The sequence below is a fragment of the Meleagris gallopavo genome, chromosome Z, assembly GCF_905368555.1.
Source record: "Meleagris gallopavo chromosome Z, MGAL_WU_HG_1.1, whole genome shotgun sequence".
In the NCBI taxonomy this organism is placed as follows: Eukaryota; Metazoa; Chordata; class Aves; order Galliformes; family Phasianidae; genus Meleagris; species Meleagris gallopavo.
The window spans coordinates 70,762,054-70,787,725 of NC_139435.1; the positions used below are offsets into that span (position 1 = coordinate 70,762,054).

A 25,672-nucleotide genomic window follows, 5' to 3' on the forward strand; every position below is an offset into this window, starting at 1 on the left:
CTTGTGTCAGTCTGATGTTACAAGATTTCTGAATGATTGTTTCATTCATTCACTAAATCTGATCTTTCCTATCTTGTTTCTACCTTGTCCATATACCAGCTACATCACATGTAGTTATTTTATTCATCTGCAATCTAGTACACTGGTGCATTTGCCCCTGGAGACTGGAGGGCAAATGAGATATTACTAAAATGCTACTTTAGTAAAGCAGAACAAAGCACAGTCCAGTGCTCCACTGATGAAATAAAGTGCCATGCTTGCAGTCATCATACTGTATCCAGATGCTGTCCGTCCCGAACACCTGCAACAAACAAACCAATCAGCCTATCACAAAAACAAGGCTCTTAGCAAATGATTTTCATTCATTTTGGATAATGATTTCATTCTTCAGAAACATTGAGAGCCGTGCAGTGTGAAACTGAAATTAACTACTGCTCTCATATACTGCTCTCAGTTGCTCAGGGACATGATTTAGCAGAGGGTTGCTAGTTAGGGTAGTATGGTTAGGTTGTAGTTGGACTCGATGATCTTTAACGTCTTTTCCAACCTGAGTGATTCTATGATTCTATGATATGCCCTATTCATCGTCTACAGGATTTACACACAGAGGTCTTGTTCTGCAATCGCTGTGGGTGAGTGAATATGAAGACCAGCCCTTGCTGCCCACAAATACAGCATTACTGTGATGCACAGTGGTCACTTGCAAGTGACTTCACTGTCTCCTTTTGACTGGAAATTTCCCAAGGGGCAGGGGAAAGCCTTTTTGACAAGGAATGTAATCAAACAGGCTTTGTGCTGCTGTTGAAAGCTGTGGTGAACTGATTATTTTTTGAAGATGTTTGCTGAAAAACCCCTGATCAACTCTGTAAATGTTAATGCTCTGTTGATAGAAGCCTGACTTCAACTGACTTCAACTGCTATGGGATCTGCCTGGAGGTTTATAGACCAAACAGGAGTCACGGCACCTGGATTCTATAGCTACTCAGGATACAAATATAAAAACAGCACACACTTTAGCCAGCTGAAGATCACAGAATCAGCATTTCTCTGATAGGAATGACATCACAGTGTACCACGTGTAGGCTTTGAGGCCTTAGATAGGAGACAATCTACAAATTAGGAACAGTAAAAAGAGCAGTTTATACATGAGTTCTCCTTCTCCTGGGATAATACATTGCAGGCACTGTTTTTCACGCTGCATCAAGTCAGCAACAGCTTTGCAGCCAAGTGCGCTCAGAGCAGAGGGGAGGAAGGAAAGCAGCATGTGAAGCTCTCACTCCAAACACCCAAGCCCTTCCAGCTGTACTGAGCTATCTGGGACTCAGCAGTGGCTACCTTACAGATATTTCTAACCAGGAACACTCAGTGTCTTTTGGCGCCTTGATCCTATCTCATTTACAATTCTTCTGTTGACCTACAGTACTGGTGTAACTTAATTCACTGCCTGCTGTATATCAGGACCCTCCATAGAAAGAAGCCCAGCAGTGTAGGTGAATCTTAAACTCCCACTGGTCACATCCAGCCAATTCTTTCTTCCAGGATTTGACAGCATTGATGGTATTTACACCTTAGTCTGTTTCAAATCCTTTCACAGTTCAGATTTATCCCCTGCTACAACTAGACATTAAATAGCTACAGTGGCCTTTACTGATCTCCAGTGGCTCAAGATCACTAACCATGCTTTTACATTTCATTCAGCACAGAGTTCTTTAGGATTGAAAACTGTCCTTGAAGCCTTTGCCCACTGCTGGACAAAAAGATTCAGGTGATTAATTTTAAAGACGATTGCTAAGGTTTAAGACCTTTCAAACATGTGGTGTGCTTGCTTTTTTAAGATGCATGTTTCTCCCTCAGAAATCGTTGTTTAACCCACACTTCTGCCATTGCATCACCACAGTCAGTGCTCATCACATTCTCAAAGGCACAGATTACCAACCTGTCCTGAGCTCATCCACCAGATATAGGATTTCTTTCCCTTAAGCTCTCTTTCAGCACACAGGCAATTGCAGCATATGTCTCTTCTCACTGCATATAGATTTCTTATACACACACAGATGATGGGAGGCCTGGTTACAGGCATTGCTGTTCCCGGCTGACAGATATTTTTGGAGGTTTGGTTATTTCTTTAAACAACACAGTTCAGGTCAGCTGGAGTGCTAGGTTTATTACTTTAGCTCAAAAACCAAAGTGCTGCCAAGTCACAGATAAGAACTGTGGAAAGAAACTTGGAATTTCATTTTGTAAGGGGATGCTCTTGTTATTTCAAGTCGTATTTTTTTCTGATCTCTCAGTTCTGTCCAATAGTAGTCTGTGCTTGTCCAAAAGCTGAAAGTAATGTGTTTGGGGCATTTGGTCATCTTAGTGTATGGTAGCTGCATTGCCAACCATGACATCACTCTGAAGAGTGACTAAAGAGAGACCTGCCTATCATTTAACTACAGGTATCCAACCTCTAAGTAACTCTTCCAATAGCTCTGCTAACTCCACTTCCCCTGCAATAGGAAGGATAGGACTGGCAAACCTATAAATGAGGTATCTAAAATAGGTGGGATGAATCACACTCAGGAAGCCTCTATGTATTCTCATCAACTAGAAAGGAAACCTAAAGTTAAAAGCGCAGTGAAAAACAGACAGAAGAAATTGCAAAGAAGTAACTCCGTTGTTCTTCATAAAAATCCTCTTAGCTGTCCATATTAGTTACCTAATAGCTATGTAATTGCAGGAATTTAATTGGCATTATTTCAGCACGTGGTACATCTTTTTTCATGAAAAGACTTTATTTGGCAGACTTCCTTCAACTTCCCAGCCACGAAAATAAATTCTCAGATATGTAGATCTTCCTCATCAAACCACACTAGTCTTCAAATGGCTCAATATAATCATAATAAAGCAAATGATATATATTAATGCTTCAGCTGAAGGCTGCTTCTTAGCCTGCTTTTGATGTAGCACTGCATTTGACACAACCACAGGATGTACTGATAACTTACAAGAAACAAAATGAATTCAATAAGATGTTGAATAGTTACTTTCTCCAAAAGGTTCCAAGTGAATTCAATAAAAGGATTGTGACAGCTTTGAAAGAGCGTGGTCATGGTCATTTGGTGAGCCAAGCATATTGCCAGTGTTTGGCAAGCAACAATAAACGGTAATTTAAAATTGCATTTATGCTTTTTTAAATTGCTTTTTTTAAGTCTGAAAGAGGACTACTAAATAAACATTCAGATGAATGCCTGTATTGAAATTCTGATGCTGGATATTGCCTCACTATCAAATGTATCTGGAAAAGACAAATAACACCTGAAGCTTAAAAGAGTGAAGTATAAGAAATATTTAAACTTAGCGTTTTCTATTTAACAGTGTCTTTATTTCCTTTTTACAAAAAGTAGAAATAAAAACAAACAAAACTTACTTGAATCAATGCTTTTGCCTCTGTCTCATTAAAGAGCTGAGCAGGCAGAGTCCTGGCTGAAACTTTGACAGCATATTTCATTGACAAAGGGAACAAAAGATATATGACAACATATCCATGCAAGAGACAAAGTACAAAATGTGTCCTGTGGCTCAACATTTTGGAGGTTGCCTGTGTCACAGCAATTCTCAAATTGTTGCTTTTGCTCACCCATGCCTTTACATAGTACAGTTTACAAACAAGTTACATATACACATATATCATAAAAAAAGTTTTGAATATGGTCTAACTGCTACGAATTAAGGCATCCTAACAGTTGCTGTTTTGCTGGTGAGGGATCTGTCTCGTATTAGTGTTTCAAAAGGATTTATTTCTGGCATTTCAAACAAAGTGAGACATCACAAGATATGGTTTAGAGGAAGAATTCCTGCAGCTCTGTCTCTTCTGAACTCTTCTGACTGTAAGACTTCTGGCTTTTCCAACTGATGTTATCATGCCTGGAGAGAAAAAAGAAGAAAATTACTCATGGTGACACCAACAATATAGAAGGATTTGCCTTGTGCTTGTTTTCCCTATTTTATCTAATTTGCAAATACTGAACTCTAAGTTACTTTTTTTTTTTTTTTTAACTTATTTATCTAGACAGGTACTACACACATTAGTTCTTAATACTATAGATTATTACTGACTTTCATGTAGCTCCTATTCTGCACTCAAAGATGGAAAGCAATAGAAAGATGAGGAGCTTTTTAAGCCAGAACACTAATTAGTATGCTGCCAAATATTCTGGAAATAATGGACAGAATGTCTAAAACCTCTTGTATTTTTCAGGCAGTAGCAATACAGAGACGAAAGGATCCACTGAAACAAACAGAACCTGTGTTGTGTTTGTTCCTTACACTACATGGAAGGAAGTCTACAGAAGGTAGCTCGCTGGAATTACTTTATGTGTCTGCTTCAAGAAGTAGTGAAAACATGCCTCTTTTTAATACTGGGACTACATCACATTTAACAATATAATTAGGTAATAGTTGAAACAATTATGAGTTTTATTACATACACAGAAAATAATTATTTATCTACAATATATCTCATTTCCACCATATGTAACTTTAATTAAAAATAGTTAATTTTAGAATCTATCTATTGTGTACATATTATTATTCCAGTTAAGGCAGGAAAACCAAATGCTGTTTCTTCAGTTCCTTTCCACATGCCTTCTTCCGAGACCCCAGCCTATTCTCCTTCTCTTCAATTAACCTTTCAGATGAAGGATTTTGGACCAAGTGTCCAGCCCAAGGCAACTTTCAATGAAGTTATGTCTCCTTTTCAGAAAATATTGCATTTAAGCTCCTACAATGCAACCATGACAAGCTGGTTAGTGGTTGCAAAGGACAAACCCTGATGGTTAAAAACCTGTACCAAATAGCAAGGTTGTGTACAAAACATTTGTTTTAAACATAGAAATTTGTGAGCCTGATTCTTGCAAACTAGAATATTGCCTTAATTTATTCTAGTCTACAATCACCACTAGAACTGAGTTAAAGGAGGTAGGGCTGAGTTAAGGATGTCAAATAAGAGCACTTAACCTATTGCCATAACAACTTTCAGGCAATTAGCATGCATTGCTCTTGTCAACCATATGTTTAGTATTAAGAATGGAGCCTTATGAAGGGATGATTTCTAGGGCTAAGATAATTTGTACCAATTAACTGTTGCATTAAATGAGGTTTGTAGTGCTGAAAGACTGGCATCAGGCATTCAAGAGACCTCATTTTGCTGTCCTTACAGTTGCACTGTGATCTCAATGAGAGTTTCTTTAAGCTAGTTCTACTGCCTTCAGGCAACCATGATGAACAAATATGCCTTCTACAACTTCACCCGCTGTCCTGAGGGAAATATATTACCAATACTACTAATTACTGACCAAATTTCTAGTACCTTCTGGTGCCTGTAGGAACAGAAATACCCAGCATACTCTCATGCAACAGACACCAGTACACACTCATAATGACTCAGAAAGGAACATCAGTAAATCCTGTGGGCCAAGACTTAAATTATTTTTACAGTGATTTTACACTGTACTAGTCTGAATCACAACTAGTTTTTTTAGATGTAGAGATAAACATCTCTTTCCTAGAACTCACAGTTGGGATGAAGATGGAATTTTTTCAGCACTAGAAGTGGCAGTGAGAAATTTTTAAGGTTAGATCCACTTGCTATTTTAGAGGCATGCCCAGCATACTGTCTGATAGAAACCCAACAGTAGATTCAGCTGATTGATCCTGATGTATGAGGCAATTTTAGCTACTGATAGCTGCAGCTAATAAGAGGCTTTGTATTGATATGGTGAGTTACTGATATGATGCAGATCTTCCAGTAGTTTAAGAGTGAGAAAAAAACAGTTTATTGGCATACATGAAAGATGGAAAAAACTACAAGCATTTGCTTGGCATCGTAATATATAAGCAACCAGCCATTCCTTCTGAAAGGGGAAAATATGTCATAAGATGTTTCATACATCTCAAATTTACTCTAGAACCTTAAGAAAAATAGAGTGTCTGAATTTTCAAAAGGACTCTAGAAAATCTGATATTATTCCCTCCTATTTATTGTAACCAACTTGAATAAAATAAGCTACACAGCCTGGATGTACCTGGGTACATCCTGAAACAATAAAACAAATTAAATAACAGAAGCTGAAGAAAAAGAACCTGATAATAGGTGGACAAGAACATCATTTGATTCTAGGCAGATTTTGCACAACAATTTCAGATTTCAGAAGATACTAATAAAATCCCAAACACAAGTGTTAAAACAATTTCAGGACTGTGTCCAGTAATAAAGCCCCTGAATATAACTATCTGCACAGGTTTTAAACACCAAAAACTGCACTGTTTTCCAGAATGGTTGTTTTTAAAAAAACATTTCTAAAATGGCAATTATACAGACTTCCCAACACACCCTAGGACTGGCACTACACCTGAGGGTGATGATTTTTCAGTACTTAAGTTTCACTGGGTAGAGGGCAGCATGCAGCAGCCTAAAGAAGAGTACCACAAAGGCTGGCTCGGAAATTCTGAGAGGCCTGCATTCTGATTTATGAGAAGAGCAAAAGGTTCTTACATGAACTTTAGAAATCTTGTGCCACTTAATCTGGCACACAATCTACCCGTTTCTGTCCTAATCTCTGGGTACAATAACTGCACCTTGAAGCTGAGTTCTAAGTGCACACTCCTTGTTTCCTACTCTGATTTTCCATAGCTCCATTGCCATGGGAGCATAGAGAAGTAGAGCAGCTCCAGGGCAAGGTGTGTGGATCAGAGTGCCTTGTGGATGGCAACACGTGGGGGGCCAGCTGCAGCCAATCTGTACTCTCTCTTACTGCGCTAGGGGAATTGGCACTCTGCTCACATAAGAGTTTACATAAAGCAACAGCAAATTACAGCAGCTGGCAAAATCTATGGGATGGCTCCAACAAAAGGACAAGATTATGGCTGTGTATGGGCCTGGACACACTGTGGGTACTGGAGGCTGTTCACTGATGCTACCTCAAACTGCTGCTCTGCAGGCAGCTTTCTAAGCTGGAATTTGTTTTCACAGCACAATTAAAGTTCTAGGAAACTTAACAGTTCTGCTTCTGGATTCACATAAATTTTGCTGCTGATTTCAGAACTTCCCTTCCTTTGCTTTATGGAAATTAAGTTTTTAAATGTGGGAAGCTCTTGAGAGTAGGACAAAGAAGTGAACAAAAAAAATGTATTAGATCTTTAGAAAAAAAGTGTGGAATTGAGGAATTGTGAGGAATTTAAGCTTCTGAACTGCAGCATGATTAGCTTTTAATCTTCTCAGAAGTTTTTCCAAATGGATAATTTTGGAGAGAAATTTCCAGGTCTAATGAAAGAATTTATATCTCAGCTTAACAACAACAAAAAAAATCATCCAATTAATTTAGAACTGAACAGTTGAAAAATGACGACAGCTTATTTTTACAAATCATTTGCTTATAAAACAAACATATATTTTGTCAAATATTTTCTCCAGCATGTGTTTATGTACCTTGAGGGACTGGTCTCCATCTGCCTGATTAGCCCTCATGGAACACATTAAGGAGTAAAATGCAGTCAAACTTTTCAAAAGCAGATTTAACTTCAAAGTCTGAGGGAGAGTAAGAAAAATCTATAAAAACAGGAGAGCACTGGACTTAAAGTACAGCATCCAGCCTCATGTTCTCTACATTCTCCATTTAGAGAAGAACTGTGGTGTTTCCGTTTGCCTCATGAGAGGAAATTTAGTTTCCATTGTCATCTGGTACTTCACTTCATTCAATAGAGGCTGAACACTAAGCCAAAGTGAGCTATTCTCTAGTGGATTTATGAGTGTGACTATTTTTTATGCCTGCTGGGAATTGAAATCTTCTACCCAGCTCAATGGTGACATCAGCAAAAATCCATCATAAATTTCTGCTCTTCTAGGAATTGAGATGTTCTTCTACTCATCTATTTTCCTTCTTGTGCATCAATCAATTCTGTTATTTCAGTTATGAAGTTAGCAAACACATGCAATCTGAGAAGACAAAGCAACAGAGATGATAAATATCTCCATGCACATACCAAGCATAGTTACACAGATGTTCTTCATTCAGTGTGCTAGAGGAAAGACTGGTGTGGCTGAAGCAAGGCCCCTAAAGAAGTACAATATCAGATCAGTTAGAAACATGCATTGAGCTTCCCACATGCATAACTAGGAAATGTATCAAAACATGCAATCATATGGCCACAGCAGCATGTTAACGGATTTCTTTTTAAGTTAGTTAATCAGGCTGAATCTGTTACTTCTTGGAGGTAAATGCTGTGGTCCTTTAGGTAGGTATGAAATTGTATTCCTTCTATAATTCTGATGTTCATAACAACAACATGCAAACACAGAGTTTTCACAAGTGATATGCATTTCACAGTGCAAGTGACAATACAGTTAGAATTATCTCACTTAACTCTTTTAACTTGTTTGGGATCTATGAAAAACACCCATGAGATTGCACTCCATCAGAATGCTTTTGAAGAGAGACTCTTTATCACCACAAAATTGGAACCATCCTTTTGAAAAATAAATTGCCGCTGGGTTAAGAAAAGACTTCTATGGCAATTCAGTTGACTGGTATGTAAATTAGCAGTTCATATCACAACTTCAAGTGAACTTTAATAAATACACTTCCACTTCAATTTAGCCTATTAGACCTCCTCTGAAATTTTCAATTCATTTCACATTCTGATATCATGTGCTTTTAGTAGTACCCATTAATATGGATTTGTTACTATTTCCGAGTTGTCTTTTTCAGATGTCCCTTTTCCATACTCATGTCCCTTACTCTGTGCCTAAGATTTTCTTATGTTTTTCTCCCATTACCTCATCATACTTTTTGCAGTATAAAATTCACTATTCCTCTTCCTACATCTAGTCTGCCTTACATTCTTTTTTTTTTTTCATCTTGAATTTATTCTCTTGCCTCATGTCTTTCCATTCACCCCCCCTTCCACATAGTCTTTCAGAGAGGATTAAAGTATCTGCCATTCCCTTTCACTCATTTCCTTATTAGATTTCCAGATACCTGAACTTCTCTCTGCTCCACAAACACACTGTGCTCACAGTATTTCCTACCTCCAACTCTCTCATTCAGTAACTTTTCCTTTATTTTGAAAGATACATTTATTCAAGTTATTTTCTCCCTTCTTTTGAATAGGAGAGCTAGACTTATAACTGGAGACATCCCTCATTCTGATCCCCAAAAGCACACTGCCCACTGCAGAGAGGGGACTCAGTCCATTTTGCTATAGACCAACCATACACTCTGCTAAGGGAAGGTGGTGTGTTCTGGGGAGGGTATTGCAAAGGAGGTTGGGTACTGACAGCTTAGATACTCAGGGGATGACTATAGCTTGCATAGAAGCAGGGAGAACCTCTTCTGCTGTTTTTACTTTCAGCCACTAATTTTCATCCTGGTGGCTTCATTATGTGTATAGGGCATGGTTGGTCTAGTCCTTCAGGCATTTTTTCTGATTTGCAGAAAATCCCATGCATTTGAACATGGCATTCTGTTTTTATGACCTGTCACTCAGAGCAACATCTAATATCATTTCCAGATGAATCATGTATGTGTGGAGAGCTTTCAATACAGAATATGTGCACCATGTGCAATGAAAGTATGAACTATGTACTTTGGTACTGTACCAAAGCCTGCTACTCCTCAAAAAAGCCTTCTAAAATTAAAACAGTGGATTGGTTTTCTATTTCTCAAATACAGTAAATTACTTGTGTATATTCTTTTGCTATAGAAAGGTAGGAAGAAGAAGCTGTCAAGCATTCATTACTTAAAAAGAAGAAAAAAAAAGGCCCTTCCTCTTTTCAGTGCACTCACTGGCTTGTTTCTTCCTTTTGTCAGAGCTGCTGGGTTTCCCTTGCTGTCTGCTGTCTTTCTTCCTAATGATGAAAAAGGCAGTGTCGATGAGGTTTTGATCAGGTTTGCCATTTGACAGTTGTTGTTGTTATTTTGGTTACCACTCAGTGTCTCCATTATGGATCTAAAGGTTCCAAAAGGCCTTTTTAGCTGGTCCCCCAATGGTTCCCCAGTGCTGGGTGGAGCCCGCGAAAGTGCTTTGCCCCGTTCTTTATCCTTTTCCTCATTTAGCTCTGCCTCAGCTAGCTCCACCTGCACCACAGGCTCCTCGAAAGTCACTCTGAGTTTCAAATTTTGTGAGGTTCTGCGTTTTGAAGATGGAGACTTAAGTGCACTCTTAGGGCTTGTGGCAACCTTTTGAGCAGAGGCACTGTCTGTGCTGGAAGGAGAGCTGTCTCCACAAAACTGGCTCTGAGGTACAGTACCAGATTGATACTGGGCCTCGTTATCTGGATCACTGCTCTCTGAAGTAGGGGAAGGACTGTGGCCATCCACTGACTTAGAAGCTCTGGTACCAAAAGGGAAGCGGCGCCCTGCTGCTGAAGTGTGCTTCTTAATCATCAGGTGCAAACTCTCTGTGCTCTCAACACTTTCCACTATGGGTTGAGGCCTTAGTTTGTCAGTTCTTTTCACAGGGGTGTTCTTATGGTCCTCAGAATTAGCTGAGTCTGTGTCAGACTCACTGAGAGACCTCTGCATAAGCTGCCTCAGTCTGGCTAACTTCAGCTCCCTTTTCTCTGGCAAAATCTTCTTCACGTTCTTGGAGGATGCATGAGCATCCTGAAATTCCAAGGTCAGCTTTTCCTGCATACAGACATTTTCAGAGATTTCCTTTCCCAGCAACTGGCGCAAGATTTTATCCGAGTCCTCATCTTTTATCTTGGCTCGAGTGCGACTAGAAGTTCCCAAGCTGCCAAGAATCTGAATCCCATCTTGGGCGTTCAATTTACTTTTCGGTGGAGACAATTCATCTGCTTCAGATGGTTTCCACTGGGGTTTGCCAGAGGCAGGGGATGATGGTGAGCTTAAAGAAAAGAAGAGGAGGAAATACCACAGCCAAATTAATGCACATATAAAAAGCAAAACTGTCATTTCCCGTTTACAAGTCTGTCTCAGCTTATTGTTACTTATCCCCTTTCTCACTACTCACGTGGAATTCATTACTATGATGCTACAGTGAAGATTACAGAGAGAAGGATGTAACCCTGCTTCCATTCATAATTAGAACTTAAGTCTCTTCACTTTCTTTTACGAAGGAAAATCTTAAAAGAAAAATAAAGAATGATGTCAATGCCAAGGATTTGTTTATCAGAGAAACTTCTGTAAAACTACCATCGCCTTTTTGTGGAAATGACATAGATTAGAAGATGAAAAAAAAAGACAAAAGGGCAAATGCCTACTATTCAAGTCACCCCACAAAATCAAAGTGACTTATTTTAAATACTGCTAAGTATCAGCTCTATATAGAGCAATGATTTCATAAATATAAGCTTCATCTGGCAACAGCCAAATAAAACTTCATAAAAATTCATGTATGTTCACACTCAAACCTTTTCAGACATGAAATACTGAAAAGCAGGTGAATAGTGACATTAATTTATTTCAGTATTATTAGATCAATAAATTAAATTTAGCACTGCAAATATATATAGTAAGGAAGTGAAAATGGAAATAGAAATAGAAATTACACAGAAATTACATTTCTTTTCCCATGATACATACCAGAATTTTGATGCTCCACATTCTTATTTTAAGCCAATTTTTATTTAAACAAGGGTAAGTGGAAAAATTAAGGTTGATGTGAAGCAGTGAATCCATAAATCTCTTTTTTTTTTCTTTTTTTTTCTTTTTTTTTTCTCTTATCTGTTTTTCTTCCCTGCCAAGTCCATAAACTGTGTACAAAATTCACATGAATATAGTATCCACTTCACCTTCAGCCCATTTTGAGTTATCCTTGTGGGAAAATGGGCAAACCAAAATAAATACTCAAGAATTTACATGCATATAAAATAGATAATCTCATCAGGTTGGTTAGATTCTCGTAATTAGTTTCTGTCTATGATGTCTATAAGATGACAATATCCAAAAGTCAGTTCTAAGTAGAAGAAAAAGTAGTAGCGAGCCATGAAAACAAATTTAAAATAATAGGTTGCCATTTTCAAACTCACTTACTTAACTACAATCATGTTGAAACCTGTTCTCTTACAGAAAAAATGAATGATGCTCTTATTTGTGTTGTCTGATACTGAAAATGAAACAGTCTTGGTGCTCACAAATACTCGCATGAAAGACCACTTGGAAGGTCCAGTCAGCAAAAATCACAGAAACCAAATGAGCTGGAACACAGTGTTTGGTCCCATTGTCCCTGCTAGGCTGGCAGACATGAAGACCATGAATCTATTAAGAAAAAGGACAAAAAGACTCTTCCCAGTGTGGTTTTCTGCTTCAGCAGGAATTTGGATTTTTAATCCCTTTTGTAGCCAAAGTTCCTTTAAAAAAGTGCACTGCCAATCCCTATGTTTTTATTACCTATTTTGTAACTACTTGCACTTGTCTGAAATACTGACAGATGAACTTCAGAGTCATGATGTACTTGTTCAAAGCAATGCATAAGATTCTGTAAGATTGAACAGAAAACAGTCACTGCTCCTACAAGTTCACACATGACATCCCAGAGTTCAGGCCACCAATGTCAGTGGAAGAAGTTTTAATTAAGCTGGATTTCTATTTTTAACATATATTTAACTTCTTCGCAATTCTGTGAAACAAGGGAAAACACTGTGTGTACCTTCTGTAGAGGAAACTGAATTAGAAGATAATGATAAACTAAGCCCTATTTGCACCTGAATTACTTTATTTCTTTCAGTGTCATCTTGAGAGAGAAGTTGTGTACTTACTTGATTCCCATGCACCACACTGGAAATCTATGGCAGAAGTTAAGAGATAGATCATGAGACCCTAAGCTATGTGTCTGCTGGAAGAGTCTCTTTCTTCCTCTTTAAGGTTGTGTCTACTTCTGGGACTTGCGTGGACAGAGAATAAATAATATGTAAAATTTCTAGAGTTTTGGTCTTTTGTAAGAGCTACTGCAGGCAAAAGATTTAATGAGGTTAAGGATCTTATTACTCTGACAGCATGTTTTGATTGTAACTGGCTTTACGAGTAACAGCTGGCAGCATGGTATGGTGAACCAGCACAAAGTTAGACTTTTGTATTATGTTTGTAGGGGCTTCTAGGATTCTCTGCTATTAATCTAATACAAGATACAATCTATTCCACTGTAAATCTGATTTTAACTCTGGGGAAAAACTGAAACTATTAATTCCATAATCAATATGTCCAATATTTATATAACATTACACACTTTCAAATTCTCAGCTTCAAGCCCACAGGGTAAAAGAAGCACATTTACTTTGACAGAACATATCTACTATTTAGACAGATCACAACTTCTCATGATAACTGTGCAAAACCATGCTACAGTGAAATTCCAGTCACATTACCTTGTGGATGTGGGCAGAGACTTGCCCTCTGATCGCTGGGCTTCTAAAAGCTGTTGGAGTTGGTTCTGCAATGTCACACGTTCTACTGTCTGCCTGCAAGACAATTTGAGACTCTTTATCTTGAATTTTGTAACTGGCAGTGTTAGTAATCTACAGGATAAATTGTTCAACACTGCATTTCAAAGAGAAGCCTTCTTCACCGACAAGTAAGATTAGTGGATAAAGACACGAGTTTATAAATAATAGCATGAGCAGAGTTTCTGTACTTCAGCAAGTCACCTCTAAAATCCTGAAGGCATTTTGTGATCACTGTACAATACCAATATAGAGATGCTTGTTTGAGATTACTTATTATACTTTGTACAAGGAAAATGTGGGATCATAAATAGCTCACGGGAACTAAGTAGCTCACATGAAAATAAAATTCCAGAAATGAACGTATTTCAGAGCAACATCAAGGCCACTTGGCTCTTGACTGATCTTGAAAAGGAAGAACAAAGGGACAGATTAAGAAATTACTGCCTTTATTTGGTGGATAGCTTTTATTTAGCTAAACAGTGGTTTAAACAACCGCTCTCTCCTTTTCTCCCTCCAAATATACTGAGAAAGGAGTCTTAGCCTACTGGAAAGGGCTTGTACAACCTTCCTCAACTACACAACAGAGCTCACTATTCCAGAAGAGTAGGAAAAAACACATCTGCTTACTGCCCAACCTTACTGAAGGTCCTGCCTATGCTCTGCATCCACATTATAAGTAGTATTATATATCCTTTAGTCTATAGCTTTCAGTGATTTGCAAATAATCTTAGAGGCCAATGTTGTAGAAATTACAGTAGTAGATATAATTTAGTAATAATATGAAAGTGACATCCATATCAGAAATTCAATTCACCACAGAACTGTAAGAACATTACTTATTAAGAACAATAATTACAACAAATTCTTATGTAACAACAAATTCTTATGCAAGAACAATACTTATTTCTATAGCACTCAATCTAGTAAATTAATCTGCAAATCTTCAAGTAGTTCTATGAAAATGAAGGAACAGATCAGTTTATCACAGAAGTTCTTATTATCCCCAACCCTTCCCAATTTTTATCTTTTGTTCTAAAATCAAAACATCCCTTTAGCTTGTTAACCACAAGACAACATTCAGTCTTGCTTGGTAATGTAAGTTTCAGTGCCCCTAAATACCACAGAGATAGACAGAATTATTGGGAAACTACTAGAAAACAGTAATTTTCATTTCAGCTTTTCATTTGTGCATATAAACTGTCTTTCACTTGAGATGTAATTTGTACCTTTGGTTTAATTACCTGATCATGATCCGAAAAATAAGAACCCAGCAGGCAAATATGACCTTGTCTGTTTCATCCATGTTCTACCTTCTACCTTTGTTGTTGTAGAACTAATATGTTTTTAGTACTTTTGTTCACATTAGACCTACATATTCAGTATTGTTCTCCAACACTGATTTGGGTTCTCTCTCAGTTCACATACCATCAGTAGCAGATCTAACTATGTTTCAAATGCAGTCTTAATAACTGGCAATGTCAAAGCCAGAAAGAATACAGATGGCTGTACTTTTAAGGCTGACAAAACTGTTTTACTTCTAATGTATCAGTTACAAGTAAAGTGTGGATCTGAGAAGTGCTAGAGAAATAAAGGTGGGATCTTGACATACTGCCTTGCCATCACTTTTTACAACACGATCATGTTTTATGTAGATATTTACTTTAATTTTCTGTCTTCCTTTCTCTTGCCTACACATTTCCTTTTACTGTTTTAAAATCACTCCTATCATCTGTCAACATTGGCTTACACTGCAACTCCCCAGACACTGTCACTTGAGAGCCAAGGAAATTTTCCTTGAGATCAGACTGTGATACGGTTTATCTGTTTGACTTTCTTTTTATGTGTTCTTCTATTTCTAAGTATCTAAATCTCAAACATTTAGCTTCAATGGAAATGCATGACACCTCTTCTACAGTGTTAACATCCTCTTTGCAGTTAAACATTTTATTGTGCTAAAAGAATTAACATTTCCTTCATTTTCACAGTTCAACTTGTTAATGAACACCCCACAGTACCAAAAGACACACATCCTGCCAGACATTTCTCCAGAGAAGTGTAACATACATACCTATGATAACATTGAAAATGAGGGATCTCAACTCCTTGGAACAGCAATATTACTAAGTGTTAAAATGAGTCTGATTCAGGAGACAAGATCACTACAGAATTACAAGAGAGTCTTTAGGGTATTCAGTATCAAATTCATAGGGTTGTATTTTAGGCAGTGTTCCCACTAGGTGCTATGTGAGGAAGCTGATACCTCTCCTTAAAGAACTCTGAATCTCTAAATGAAATCAGAGTGTTTAGTTACTGAATAGGGAATGTAGTGAGGCATTATCTAATGAAGTATCATCATTCATGGTATGTTGCCTTATTAAGAGCAAACCAAGGAACCTTATATGTTTTGTCCTCTAGACCCTTCATCATTTCTGTAGCTCTCTTTTGGATGTTCTCTAATATTTTCATGTCCTTCCATGCCAAGCCTGCATGCAGTACTCAAAGTGAGCCCACACGAGGTGGAGCAGAGTGGGACAATCCCTTCCATGCCTGCTGGCAGTGCTGTACCTGATACACTCTACAGCATGCTGCTGGATCATTCAACTTGTCATCAGCCAGAGCTTCAGATCCTTTCTACATGGCAGATATTAAAATGTGAGACAGTATGATCATAAGGCCTATAGAGTTGTGTGAAAGCAGAACGACAGCAAGTATTTTGTATAGGACCTGTGAAAAAATTTTGTGACTATACTGGGTTCTCTAAGAAAATTGTTCAGAAAATTATATTGGTTTGACCAAAGTTCTATAATTAGCAAAAGATGAAAACCAAAGATTTATTTTGAAGTTAGTAACAGATTTAATTTTATTTTATTTGTTTTTATTTTTATTTTATCTTTCCTTTTTAGCTATAGAAAGATTTTTTTGTTCCTTCCTTTTCTCAGGACAATCTCAGTTAATCCTCCTATGAAGATTTGATGGAAGATTTCTAATTAGAAATAGTTTCTTTCTTTCATAAAATCTTTTTTCTCTAAATGGAGAAAGATTGAACTCAAAAGTTATTGTTGCAGTTTTTCATCTTTAAAATGAACTGCTTTGGATCAAAGATCTGCAAGATGTGAAGACTTTATGATTTTATTGTTTTGCTTTTGTGACTTCTTTTCAGAAATGACTCCACAGAGTGTGATGGATAAGGGTGATTTCTCAATAGAACTGTTTTGTGTTGTCTGAAGAGCTCATAAGAGAATGAAAGATATTACTCTCTTCTTTGGTTTCAGACCATTGAAGAAAGATCTTGTAAGGTGTTGGTTTAAGACAGTTTCTGTACTCTGTTCTTTCACAGTATCAGCCATTTAAGTCTTCTCGTGGCTGGGGACATACACTGCTCAAAGAGAATTTCTTATGCCTGGTTGATAAGGAGCCCAGAAAATTAAGCAGTGTGTACGATCAATTTATATTTACAGCAGCTGAGAAAAAGTAGGGAAGCAGACAAAGGCTTAGTGTGTTGATAGTACTACCCTGAACAGTCAAGTAATCCATTATGATCTGAATATGACTAGAACAATGTCCATGAACACCAGTAGGTGGAGTAAATACAGCAAAACAAGCTCAGCTGCTCAAGTGGGACCTTTTTCCTACGTAAGAACAGTTTAAAGTGTCTTAGACTGTAAACTGGACTTTGTTCAGATGCTGTTGGAATCTTCAGAGGTGCTGCAGCCAATAAACTCTCCTACATTACTGGAGGTGAGGCTCCTTGAGAAATTACCCCAGGCATGCACTTCATGCTATACTTGGATTTTTATGCAGACCTGTAAGGACAGAGAACTAATGCTATCCACTCTATCCTAAAAATATTACAAAACAGGTACATAATTATAATAAAATGGTACTATTTGATTATTTTTAACTTACATTTCATTATGGTAATAAAAACTGAATTGCTGTTATGAGTTGGCTGTGGCTGGCAGCCAAGCAGCCACACAACCACCTCCATAGGATGGTGGCAAAAATTAGGAAGAATAGAAGTGTGTTGAGATAACCACAGGCACATCACTTATCAGCTACCATTAGAGGCAAAACAGATTTGGCAAATTTAATTTATAGCCAATTAGCATGAATTTTTATTGATTGACTAATGTATTGGGAAACAAAAATAGAAAAACATATAAAATACCTATCCTCCCCTTTTCCAGGCTTTTACCACTTTCATCTGTGCTACAAGCACCTCTCCTGCCTCACTGTCTGGCTTCACTCCAGGCAACTCTTCTATCCCCTTGTTATCACTGCAGGTTACATTCACTTTTTTCTGAATGCAGTGAATGACATAGGTCTGAACCTTGATGCTTCTGTTACCTCAATCCCTCTTTGTTCCCTCCTCCCTGAAATATTCTGCCCTTTTTCAAGTACATTCCCTCAGAGACATCAGCAGCTTGGATGATACACTCAACTGAGTCCTTCAATTGGTCTTTTATTGGAGATAGCTGAAATTCACCTTTGCATGATGAAGGATAGCTCCCTGTACTCTTGTCACAGAGGCCATCTGTTTTCAACCACATGCAAATAAAACCATGGAGTTTATACTCAGTATAATTGTTCACATTGTTTGCATAACATATGGTTATGCAAACAATGATACAGTTTCATTATATATATTGTTTTCAAAAGGTATTTTCACTGCCTGTGGTAGGTGAAAAGCTCCTAACATCAAAAACCAATATTACAACTGTGAAGAGCCACCAACTGTATATAAAAGGAAACATGCTATATGAACAAAAATTGTGATCAGCAATGACATCATCTCAAGGCACTCAATGGGAAAAATAATTGGATTGCTTATATATATATTTATACTTTATATATTCCCCTTTTCACTGCCACTCCCTTCATGTCAGTCCACAAAAAGATGCCGGAAACAGAACAGCTGACAAACTAAATGTGAAGGAGTAAGAAAGCATGGCAAAATAAGGGAGGAATATGACTCATATGAGAATCAGAAAGTGGACACTACTAACAAACTGAAAACAAAAAATGGTATTAAGAATAAACTCTCTGCTAAGAACTGAACACTTACTCTTTTAGTTGCTTTGTTAGCTTCACAACCTGAGAGGCCAATGACATACAGGTCTCCACTACCACTAGGTACCGGGAACACATGGTGTGCCCATGTCGCTCAGCACTTTGTGAGGGTTTCTCTCCCATGTGGTTTTGCATGGTGACATTTGCTCCATATTCAACTAATGTCTGTGAAGTCAAGAAAGGAAACATTGACATCCATTAGCATGAATCTCTGCTATGAGTTCTGGCCAACAGGAAGAACTTCTGGCCACAAAACACACCTAAATGAAATGTTTGAAGAATCTTAAAAATAATTTTGTCAATTTTGTATGTAGCTTGAACTCAAAACACACGTGACTAAAATCTATTATACGGAAGCAAGAGTAACACAGCAGAGTGTTTCTGTGGTTCAAAGGGACTGTAAAAAGTTTTCATTTTTCCTTTTTCTTTTGCAATTCTATTAAGTTTTCTGCTTGTTTCTGTGAGATAACATAACTTCTAGCATTCATACTGTGAGTGAAAAATGTGAAAACCAGCAAATGAAAATAGAATACTTACATAAGCAACTAATAATTCACCTCTGAGACAATAAACTGTTCCAGATGTCTGTGCTTTGCTGAACGTTGTGCTAACTTTGAGCATCGCAGACATAGATAAGGAGACACGGGCAACTGCAACTGAGAGGCATCCATCCTAGAACCTTTGTGTCTGAACTTATAGAGGATAGCGATGAGCTGTAATAGTTGGGTTTCAAACACTCAGTGCAAGTCTCAGTGTCTTTAGAGAAGCTATTAGAGAATTAATGCTTGGATAGAAAAGATGCTGTAGAGTCTTCCCAAAAACCGCATTGGTTCTGATGGGCACAACATTAATCAGTTTGCAGAAAGAAATCTATTCGAAGAGTTTTTCAAACTGTTTTCTTTCGTTGATGTTGGAAAACATCACATTGCTTTCCAGCTGCTGGGTTACCCTCTACTGTCTTCCTAAAGGATACTGAAGTAGTTGTCAGCTTCTAGTCTTTAGGCCAAAAAACAGCTCATATTCTGATGCTTATCCCTGTGTTAAACACAGAAGTAAAACTCCAGCTTGTTGCTAGGAAACTGTCCAGGTAATGAACACAGCCTCTGAGTTCTGGAATTTGAATCCAAAACATTTTAAAGACAAAGTTCTGTCAAGCTGACTTCAAGACTTGCAAGAACTAAAAACAAACCCTCACTCTTTCCTCTAGTTTGTGATAATCAGTGTTCCAAATTTTGCACGTACGGAATGAGAGTTAGGTGCATGCAACAGTTTTTAGTCAGGTTTTTTTTAGAGCACTCTAGAAAAAAAATGCTGAACCAAACCATAATATATCCCAAAACAGCATCATTAGCTATAGGGGTGTGGGTGGTTGAGCTCCACCTAGGGTGACTGAATTATTCAGGAGCAGATGAGACCAGCTAGGGTTTAGAGTGACCTTGATGACTCAGAACAGCAGGCACAGAGACCTTCACATCTGCTGACCAAGAAGAGGAACGGAAACTTATGAACACTCCTGAACTGTATCCAACATAAACAAAAACTGAGATTAACTTGCCAATGGAGAAAAACAAGCAGGAGTTACAAATCTGCAAATAGCACTCATGTGGTTTGTAACATGATGATCTACTCTTCAAGGTGCTCTCCAATAGCTGATTTGTTTCTCAAATGTCATTTTTTTAGTTGCCTGAATTAATTTTATTACTATTTCTTCTCCAAACAGCTTTCATTCAAAGTGATCCCAACACTAAATACTAGAATGTACTCCTGTGACTAATGGTTCTGTTGACTCTGATGGACAAAGGGTACATCTGTGTTCTTGATTCAAGACAAAGTGAAGATGGTGAGTTTTTTTTCCAAGCGCCATTCAGTTCAACCGTACAGCTTTTTTTGTTTGTCTACATTGAACACTGGTACTGTAGAGAGATATCCACACTGGTTTATTCAGATCTGGCTCTCAGAAGCACTGTAGCCATACAAGCCTTCTCTCAACAGGTCGATTCCCTTTAAAGCAGCTCTATATAACAAAACTATATTGCTCTTTGTGGTAAATACAATTTGCTTAAGCAATCACTATCACACTACTATGTTTAGCATAGATACACTAAAAGATTGCAACTCTGGAAAGGATTATTTGCTCAAGATAGAAATCCTTACATACAGAACAAATTGTATCTGTTAGACTTCGCTAAGAAAAGCTACAACATTTCATTGGAAAAAGAAACAGAAGGAAAACATCAAAATCAGTAAGAAGATCATATCTATACTGGCTGCCCTTTTTTAACAGAGCAACACATATATATTAACTGCTTGTGCCTATACTAAATGATCATGTTTTCTTCTGGCAACATGTTTACTTTAGGTTCAAAATAGCATAATTAAGAATAAAATTTTAAAAAAGAACTTTCTGGAGTTCTAGTCTGAGTTCTACCTGTTTATTCCAGTATATCTTAAGGTATTAATAACTAGTTCTATTCAACGTGTGAAGTTTCCTGTAAACATTTTAATAGTTCAATAGCTCCTAATTCAAAATTTATTTGATTTAAACTACATTTTTGATATAAATAATACTCTACCTGTATACATCCTAGATAGCCATGTTGAGCAGCTATGTGAACAGCAGTATTTCCATCCTGATCAACTTCATCCAGTGAAATCCCTTGTTCTTGCATAAACTGAAGAAGCCATAGAAGGATTTTCTCCTAAGAGAAGGGGTGAAAGGGATGCCACAAAAGATAAGGAATAACAAAAATGGACAAGTACTAGAGGAATGCTGGTACTGTCATCTGGTACTAGCACTGTCATCTGGTACTAGGACTTAGTCTATAAGAAGCCTGCCTTTAGGTGCTTTTTATTTATTTATTTTTTTCCCAAAGCAATACACCACAGTATTGTATTTATTCTATAAGAAGATACTGCATTACAATAACACATTTTCACAAATTGTACATGGAAAAGCATGCACACCTACATCCTAGAAAGGACACCTGACATAGCACAGCTAGCTTGCCAACCTGAAAAACTTGTTTTGACACTTGGTGGAACTTCATAAACATCTTTGGAAAACTAAAACAGGAGTATACACAGATCACTGAGCTGAGCACACTTGTCATTGTGCCCCAGCTTTTGACTACCTGTGAAAGAAGAGAAGCAGCTGAACTAAAATCAGGAAGTCTGCCACCCTGAGCTCTCTGTCAGTGCACTGTCTTGTTAGGGGAAAGATGGAGCCTCTGACTTTTTAGGTGTCTTTGAAGCAACTCCATCCATTCAAACACCTGAATTTCTGCTTTCTGCTTCAGAGGGCTACAGTGTCTAGAACTCAACTTCTTTGTATTTCATTTTAACAGCAATTTCTTTTTAATACAGGGTGAAGGAATAGATACTTACATTTCTGAATGCCAGCTAATATAGCTGGCAAATATAGTTGATAGCCAACACAGAGAGATGACTTGAGATCACATATCCCTTTAAAAATACTTCTGAGCAATTTCTGGAGCTGCCTGTGGTGTTGGCGAGCAGTACAGGAGAATTATGCTAGTCAAGTGAACTGCGCTTATGTATCAATAATGAAAAGAATAATATTTTAGAGAAATTCCTCTGCCTAGAAATTATGTATTTTTTCAGAATACATTTCTTCCGTAATCAAAATATTGAGCATGGTCTGTAATTTTACAATCCCAATCAGCATGAAGCAAATTATGCTTTTTAGTAATTTATTTTATCAACATAGAAATCAAGTACTAGGATAGGTAACTAAGTGACATCATCTCTACTTAGAGAAATTAGAACTAACCACAAGCACAACATTAGAGGCCTGCTGAAATAGTTTGTGTTCCCTCCAGATGATTCTGTATTTTAACACATGTATCTTTGACATCAGAAACAATTTTTTTTCTTCTTTTCATTCTTATAGAAGAATGAAAAATCATGTATTAAAGTATTTTTCACTTTAGTAACACTTACATATTTGGAAGAAGAGGGCACTTAGAAATAAGCTTAACATCATTGACTCGATTTACTCAGACAAAATGAAGAATAACAACATTTGTTTGTAAGATTTTGATAAGGTAAAATAATCACACACTTGTTGTGTAGCAGGACCTGATAAATAGTGTCAAATTATTCACCATATCTGATAATTTTCAGACTTTCAGCAGTCTTATTTTGTAGCAATGGTTAATGTCACGCTGGATTTTTCAGACCTAACAGTAATTTAAACTTCCCTATAAAAATAAAATCTGGGAAAATATCATAAAACGTATTTTCAGTTTTGGGACAAGCTGCAGACTTTGGCTCCATCAGCTGGCTTTTGAAATAGGAAGAACAGTTAACAACAACTGTCCAAATTGTTAAATGGACTACAAATGGAAGGCTTAGCATGGTTAGTACTAACTCTACAGCTAATCTTTGCCCATTACTTGATATTGATTAATTAATAAATTCCCAGTAAATACTAAGTTTTTGAATTGAAAACTGTGAGATGTGTGAAAAGACATATGACCATATGGTCACCAACAGGTGAAGGGAAACATCCTGAAGTGCATAAATGTGTATTTGTGTGTCTGTGCTACATACTCTCCCCAATACATTGTGATTTCCAGCAGTACACCGCTGCCAAGAGGCACACAAAAACCTTTCAGTCATACTGCAGCTCTGGTTTCCTGAAGCCCCTCCTGATTCTCTTGCACCGGAATGTGACAAACACTTAGCATTCCCCCACACTATGTCTCTTCCCTACGTAGTCCATGTTGGAAAGAAACTATAGCTCTTTGAAGCCAGGACTAAATACACGTGCCTGTGGCAGAATCAGATTTTATGTAGTGTGTCATGCACCAACAACCTGTTATGGGAAGCCGTGTCAACCACGGTTGCTTTTTGCAAGACCTCATGCTTCAAGAAACCCTTGGCAGGAGGTATGCAGATCAGGCTACAGGTTGGTTACAAGCTCTTCTTCCATTAGCTGAATATATGTGGTTCCTCTCTCATTGGACAAAATACAGCACTGTTGAGATGCTTTTAGAATCTGGCCATGGCTGTGGTTTGATGATCTTTAACATAGAAGCTTTGCTATGAACTCACTTTTGCTGCCCGTTCTAAACAATAGTTATTCAAGAAAAATACGGTGTGCATTCCTAATGCCTGGGGAAACAATGGATGGGCTGACTCATAGAAAATGATTCTTTAACAGGTCTTCCTTGTAAAAATATTACTCTTGTAATTCTGCCAAGACCAGTGTTCACATGGATTATCTCTCATGTAAGTAATGGTAAAAGAAATTAAAACTTTGAGGATAGTGCCAACTACACATTTGAATATCTAAACTTCTTTCTTCTTAACACAGTTGGGCAAGATAATCTGGCTTCTCTTCAGCCTCAACATTCCTTCATGTTTGCAAGACATTTATAGATTATTAAAAAAAAAAAAAAAATCGCTGACGTTACATGTGAACTTTCTTTGGCATTCAACTAACTAAAAAAATTTGGCAGCACTTTTTATATCACCTTCCTACATTTCATGCATGGTTAACTGTAGCTGGCGTTTCTTAACTGGTGGAGTTTCCATTCTGCTCCAAAAAGCATAGCTGAGTTAAGCCTGCCAGATCTATTCCTGACAGTAGACAGGATAACTCACTGAAAAAAAACCACAACATCAAAGTTCAATGGATTTAGTTTCTATAAACATATTTAGAGATGAGGAAAAATTAAGTCAGTGAAACGAAGACACGAACCTAAACTCTTCCAAACTTTCTTTCTAGTAACAAACAACCTTTACTCAAATCCAGTTCCAATGGGGCTCCCAGCCTCCTTATATTCAGTGGAAGTTTTATAAGCTGAACTTGTTACAGAGAGCAGGACACAATTAATCAGTATGTCCAGCAGATTGCTAGTTTGCACTAGTGACATGTACATAGCAGGTGAGCAAAGAGATACAGAGGACTTAGCACAGCATGGGAACAAAGATGTCTGTGTTGGCTCAGGATGCAGCAAGATAAAGAATGGACTTCCAGATTCACAGCCTTCCAGATATGGTCTTCTTTTTCCATCCCTGTCTGCAAACCAATGCTTGGAAAAAATCAATTAACAGCAGGAAAATGCCACGATATTTTTATGGCATAGAATGAGACAACCATGCTTGTACAAGAAAAAGAAAGCTAGTTTCTTTGGATCAACAAAAGCAGTAGCACAACAATAACATATTTTCTGTATTTCTCCTTTATGTCTTTTGAAGAAAATGGATGATATGACTGGCTTATCTTCCAAAAAAATTAGAGAAGAATAACCAATTACTATTCCTTGTATAGTATATTCTAGAGAAGGTCTTTTGAACAGGGGTTATTGTAAAGTCTATTTTGAAAAAACAGACTGTAAGAGGAGAATGTGGTGCAGTCAAGTGGTATATATTTCCTCAGACATTAGCCAAATACCAAATTGTGTACTTCTGTACTTTCACATCATTAGATTTAAGTGTAAGCAAGGTGTGGAACAGGATTGGTTTGCAACATATTTTTATATATAATTCTCAATAAAACCAGAGTTGTACAGACGATGTTCAGGTTTCGCCACACTTCACTTCACTGCCAGTATAATGAATTCCTAGATTGTCACAATATGCTGATTTTCTTTCTTCCTTTTTTTTTTTTTTTTTTTTTTTTTGAAGATTAATCTCTTCTGGAAAAGGAATCTGAAATATCCAAAAAGTTTGATGATTTTCTGATGTGTCCTAGGAGCACCCTAAGGGATCATGATGCTAAATTCGCCTGATAGTCATGGGACTGATAGGCTGGCATAGTAATCCAGCTAACTTCCCCCAAACCATTACTTAAAAAAAAAAAATAGGACTTAAGAAGAAGAGTAATGAAAAAAAATACAGAGATAAAGTGGGAAATGTTCTTTCAACATTAGAACTGATTACAAACATCTGTGTTTAAGAACCACAAAATAATAAAGATTCTTTAAATTGAAATTCCTATATGAATAACTCAATCATCTTTTTGAAAAAGTGAAAATCATACCTGACCATAGCAGCCGGCATAATGAATAAGGCTTGGGTGATCTTTCGAGCAACTTAATTCTGCAATAGCTTCTGTTTCGCTCACCATCCACCGAACGCACTCCAGCTGACCATTCTAAACAAAGAAAAAAAATTAAAAATCTTATC

The 25,672-nt window shown here is 37.4% G+C and overlaps 1 protein-coding gene across 2 annotated transcripts in view; it reads right to left on the reverse strand.

The window, feature by feature from the left end:
- Window positions 1–3,345: 3,345 nt before the first annotated feature.
- SNCAIP (synuclein alpha interacting protein) overlaps window positions 3,346–25,672 on the reverse strand; it is an 84,201-nt gene continuing 61,874 nt past the window's right edge. The window contains exons 6-12 of one of the 2 annotated variants that reach the window (XM_085213455.1): window positions 25,527–25,640; window positions 21,091–21,216; window positions 18,513–18,682; window positions 13,370–13,462; window positions 9,828–10,890; window positions 8,026–8,096; window positions 3,346–3,909 (exon numbers count right to left, since the gene is read on the reverse strand). In XM_085213455.1, coding sequence (XP_085069581.1) covers window positions 3,825–3,909; window positions 8,026–8,096; window positions 9,828–10,890; window positions 13,370–13,462; window positions 18,513–18,682; window positions 21,091–21,216; window positions 25,527–25,640 — 1,722 coding nt within the window. In that variant the 3' untranslated portion in view covers window positions 3,346–3,824. The remainder of the gene's footprint in view (window positions 3,910–8,025; window positions 8,097–9,827; window positions 10,891–13,369; window positions 13,463–18,512; window positions 18,683–21,090; window positions 21,217–25,526; window positions 25,641–25,672) is intronic. The other variant, XM_085213456.1, reaches the window with a different exon arrangement.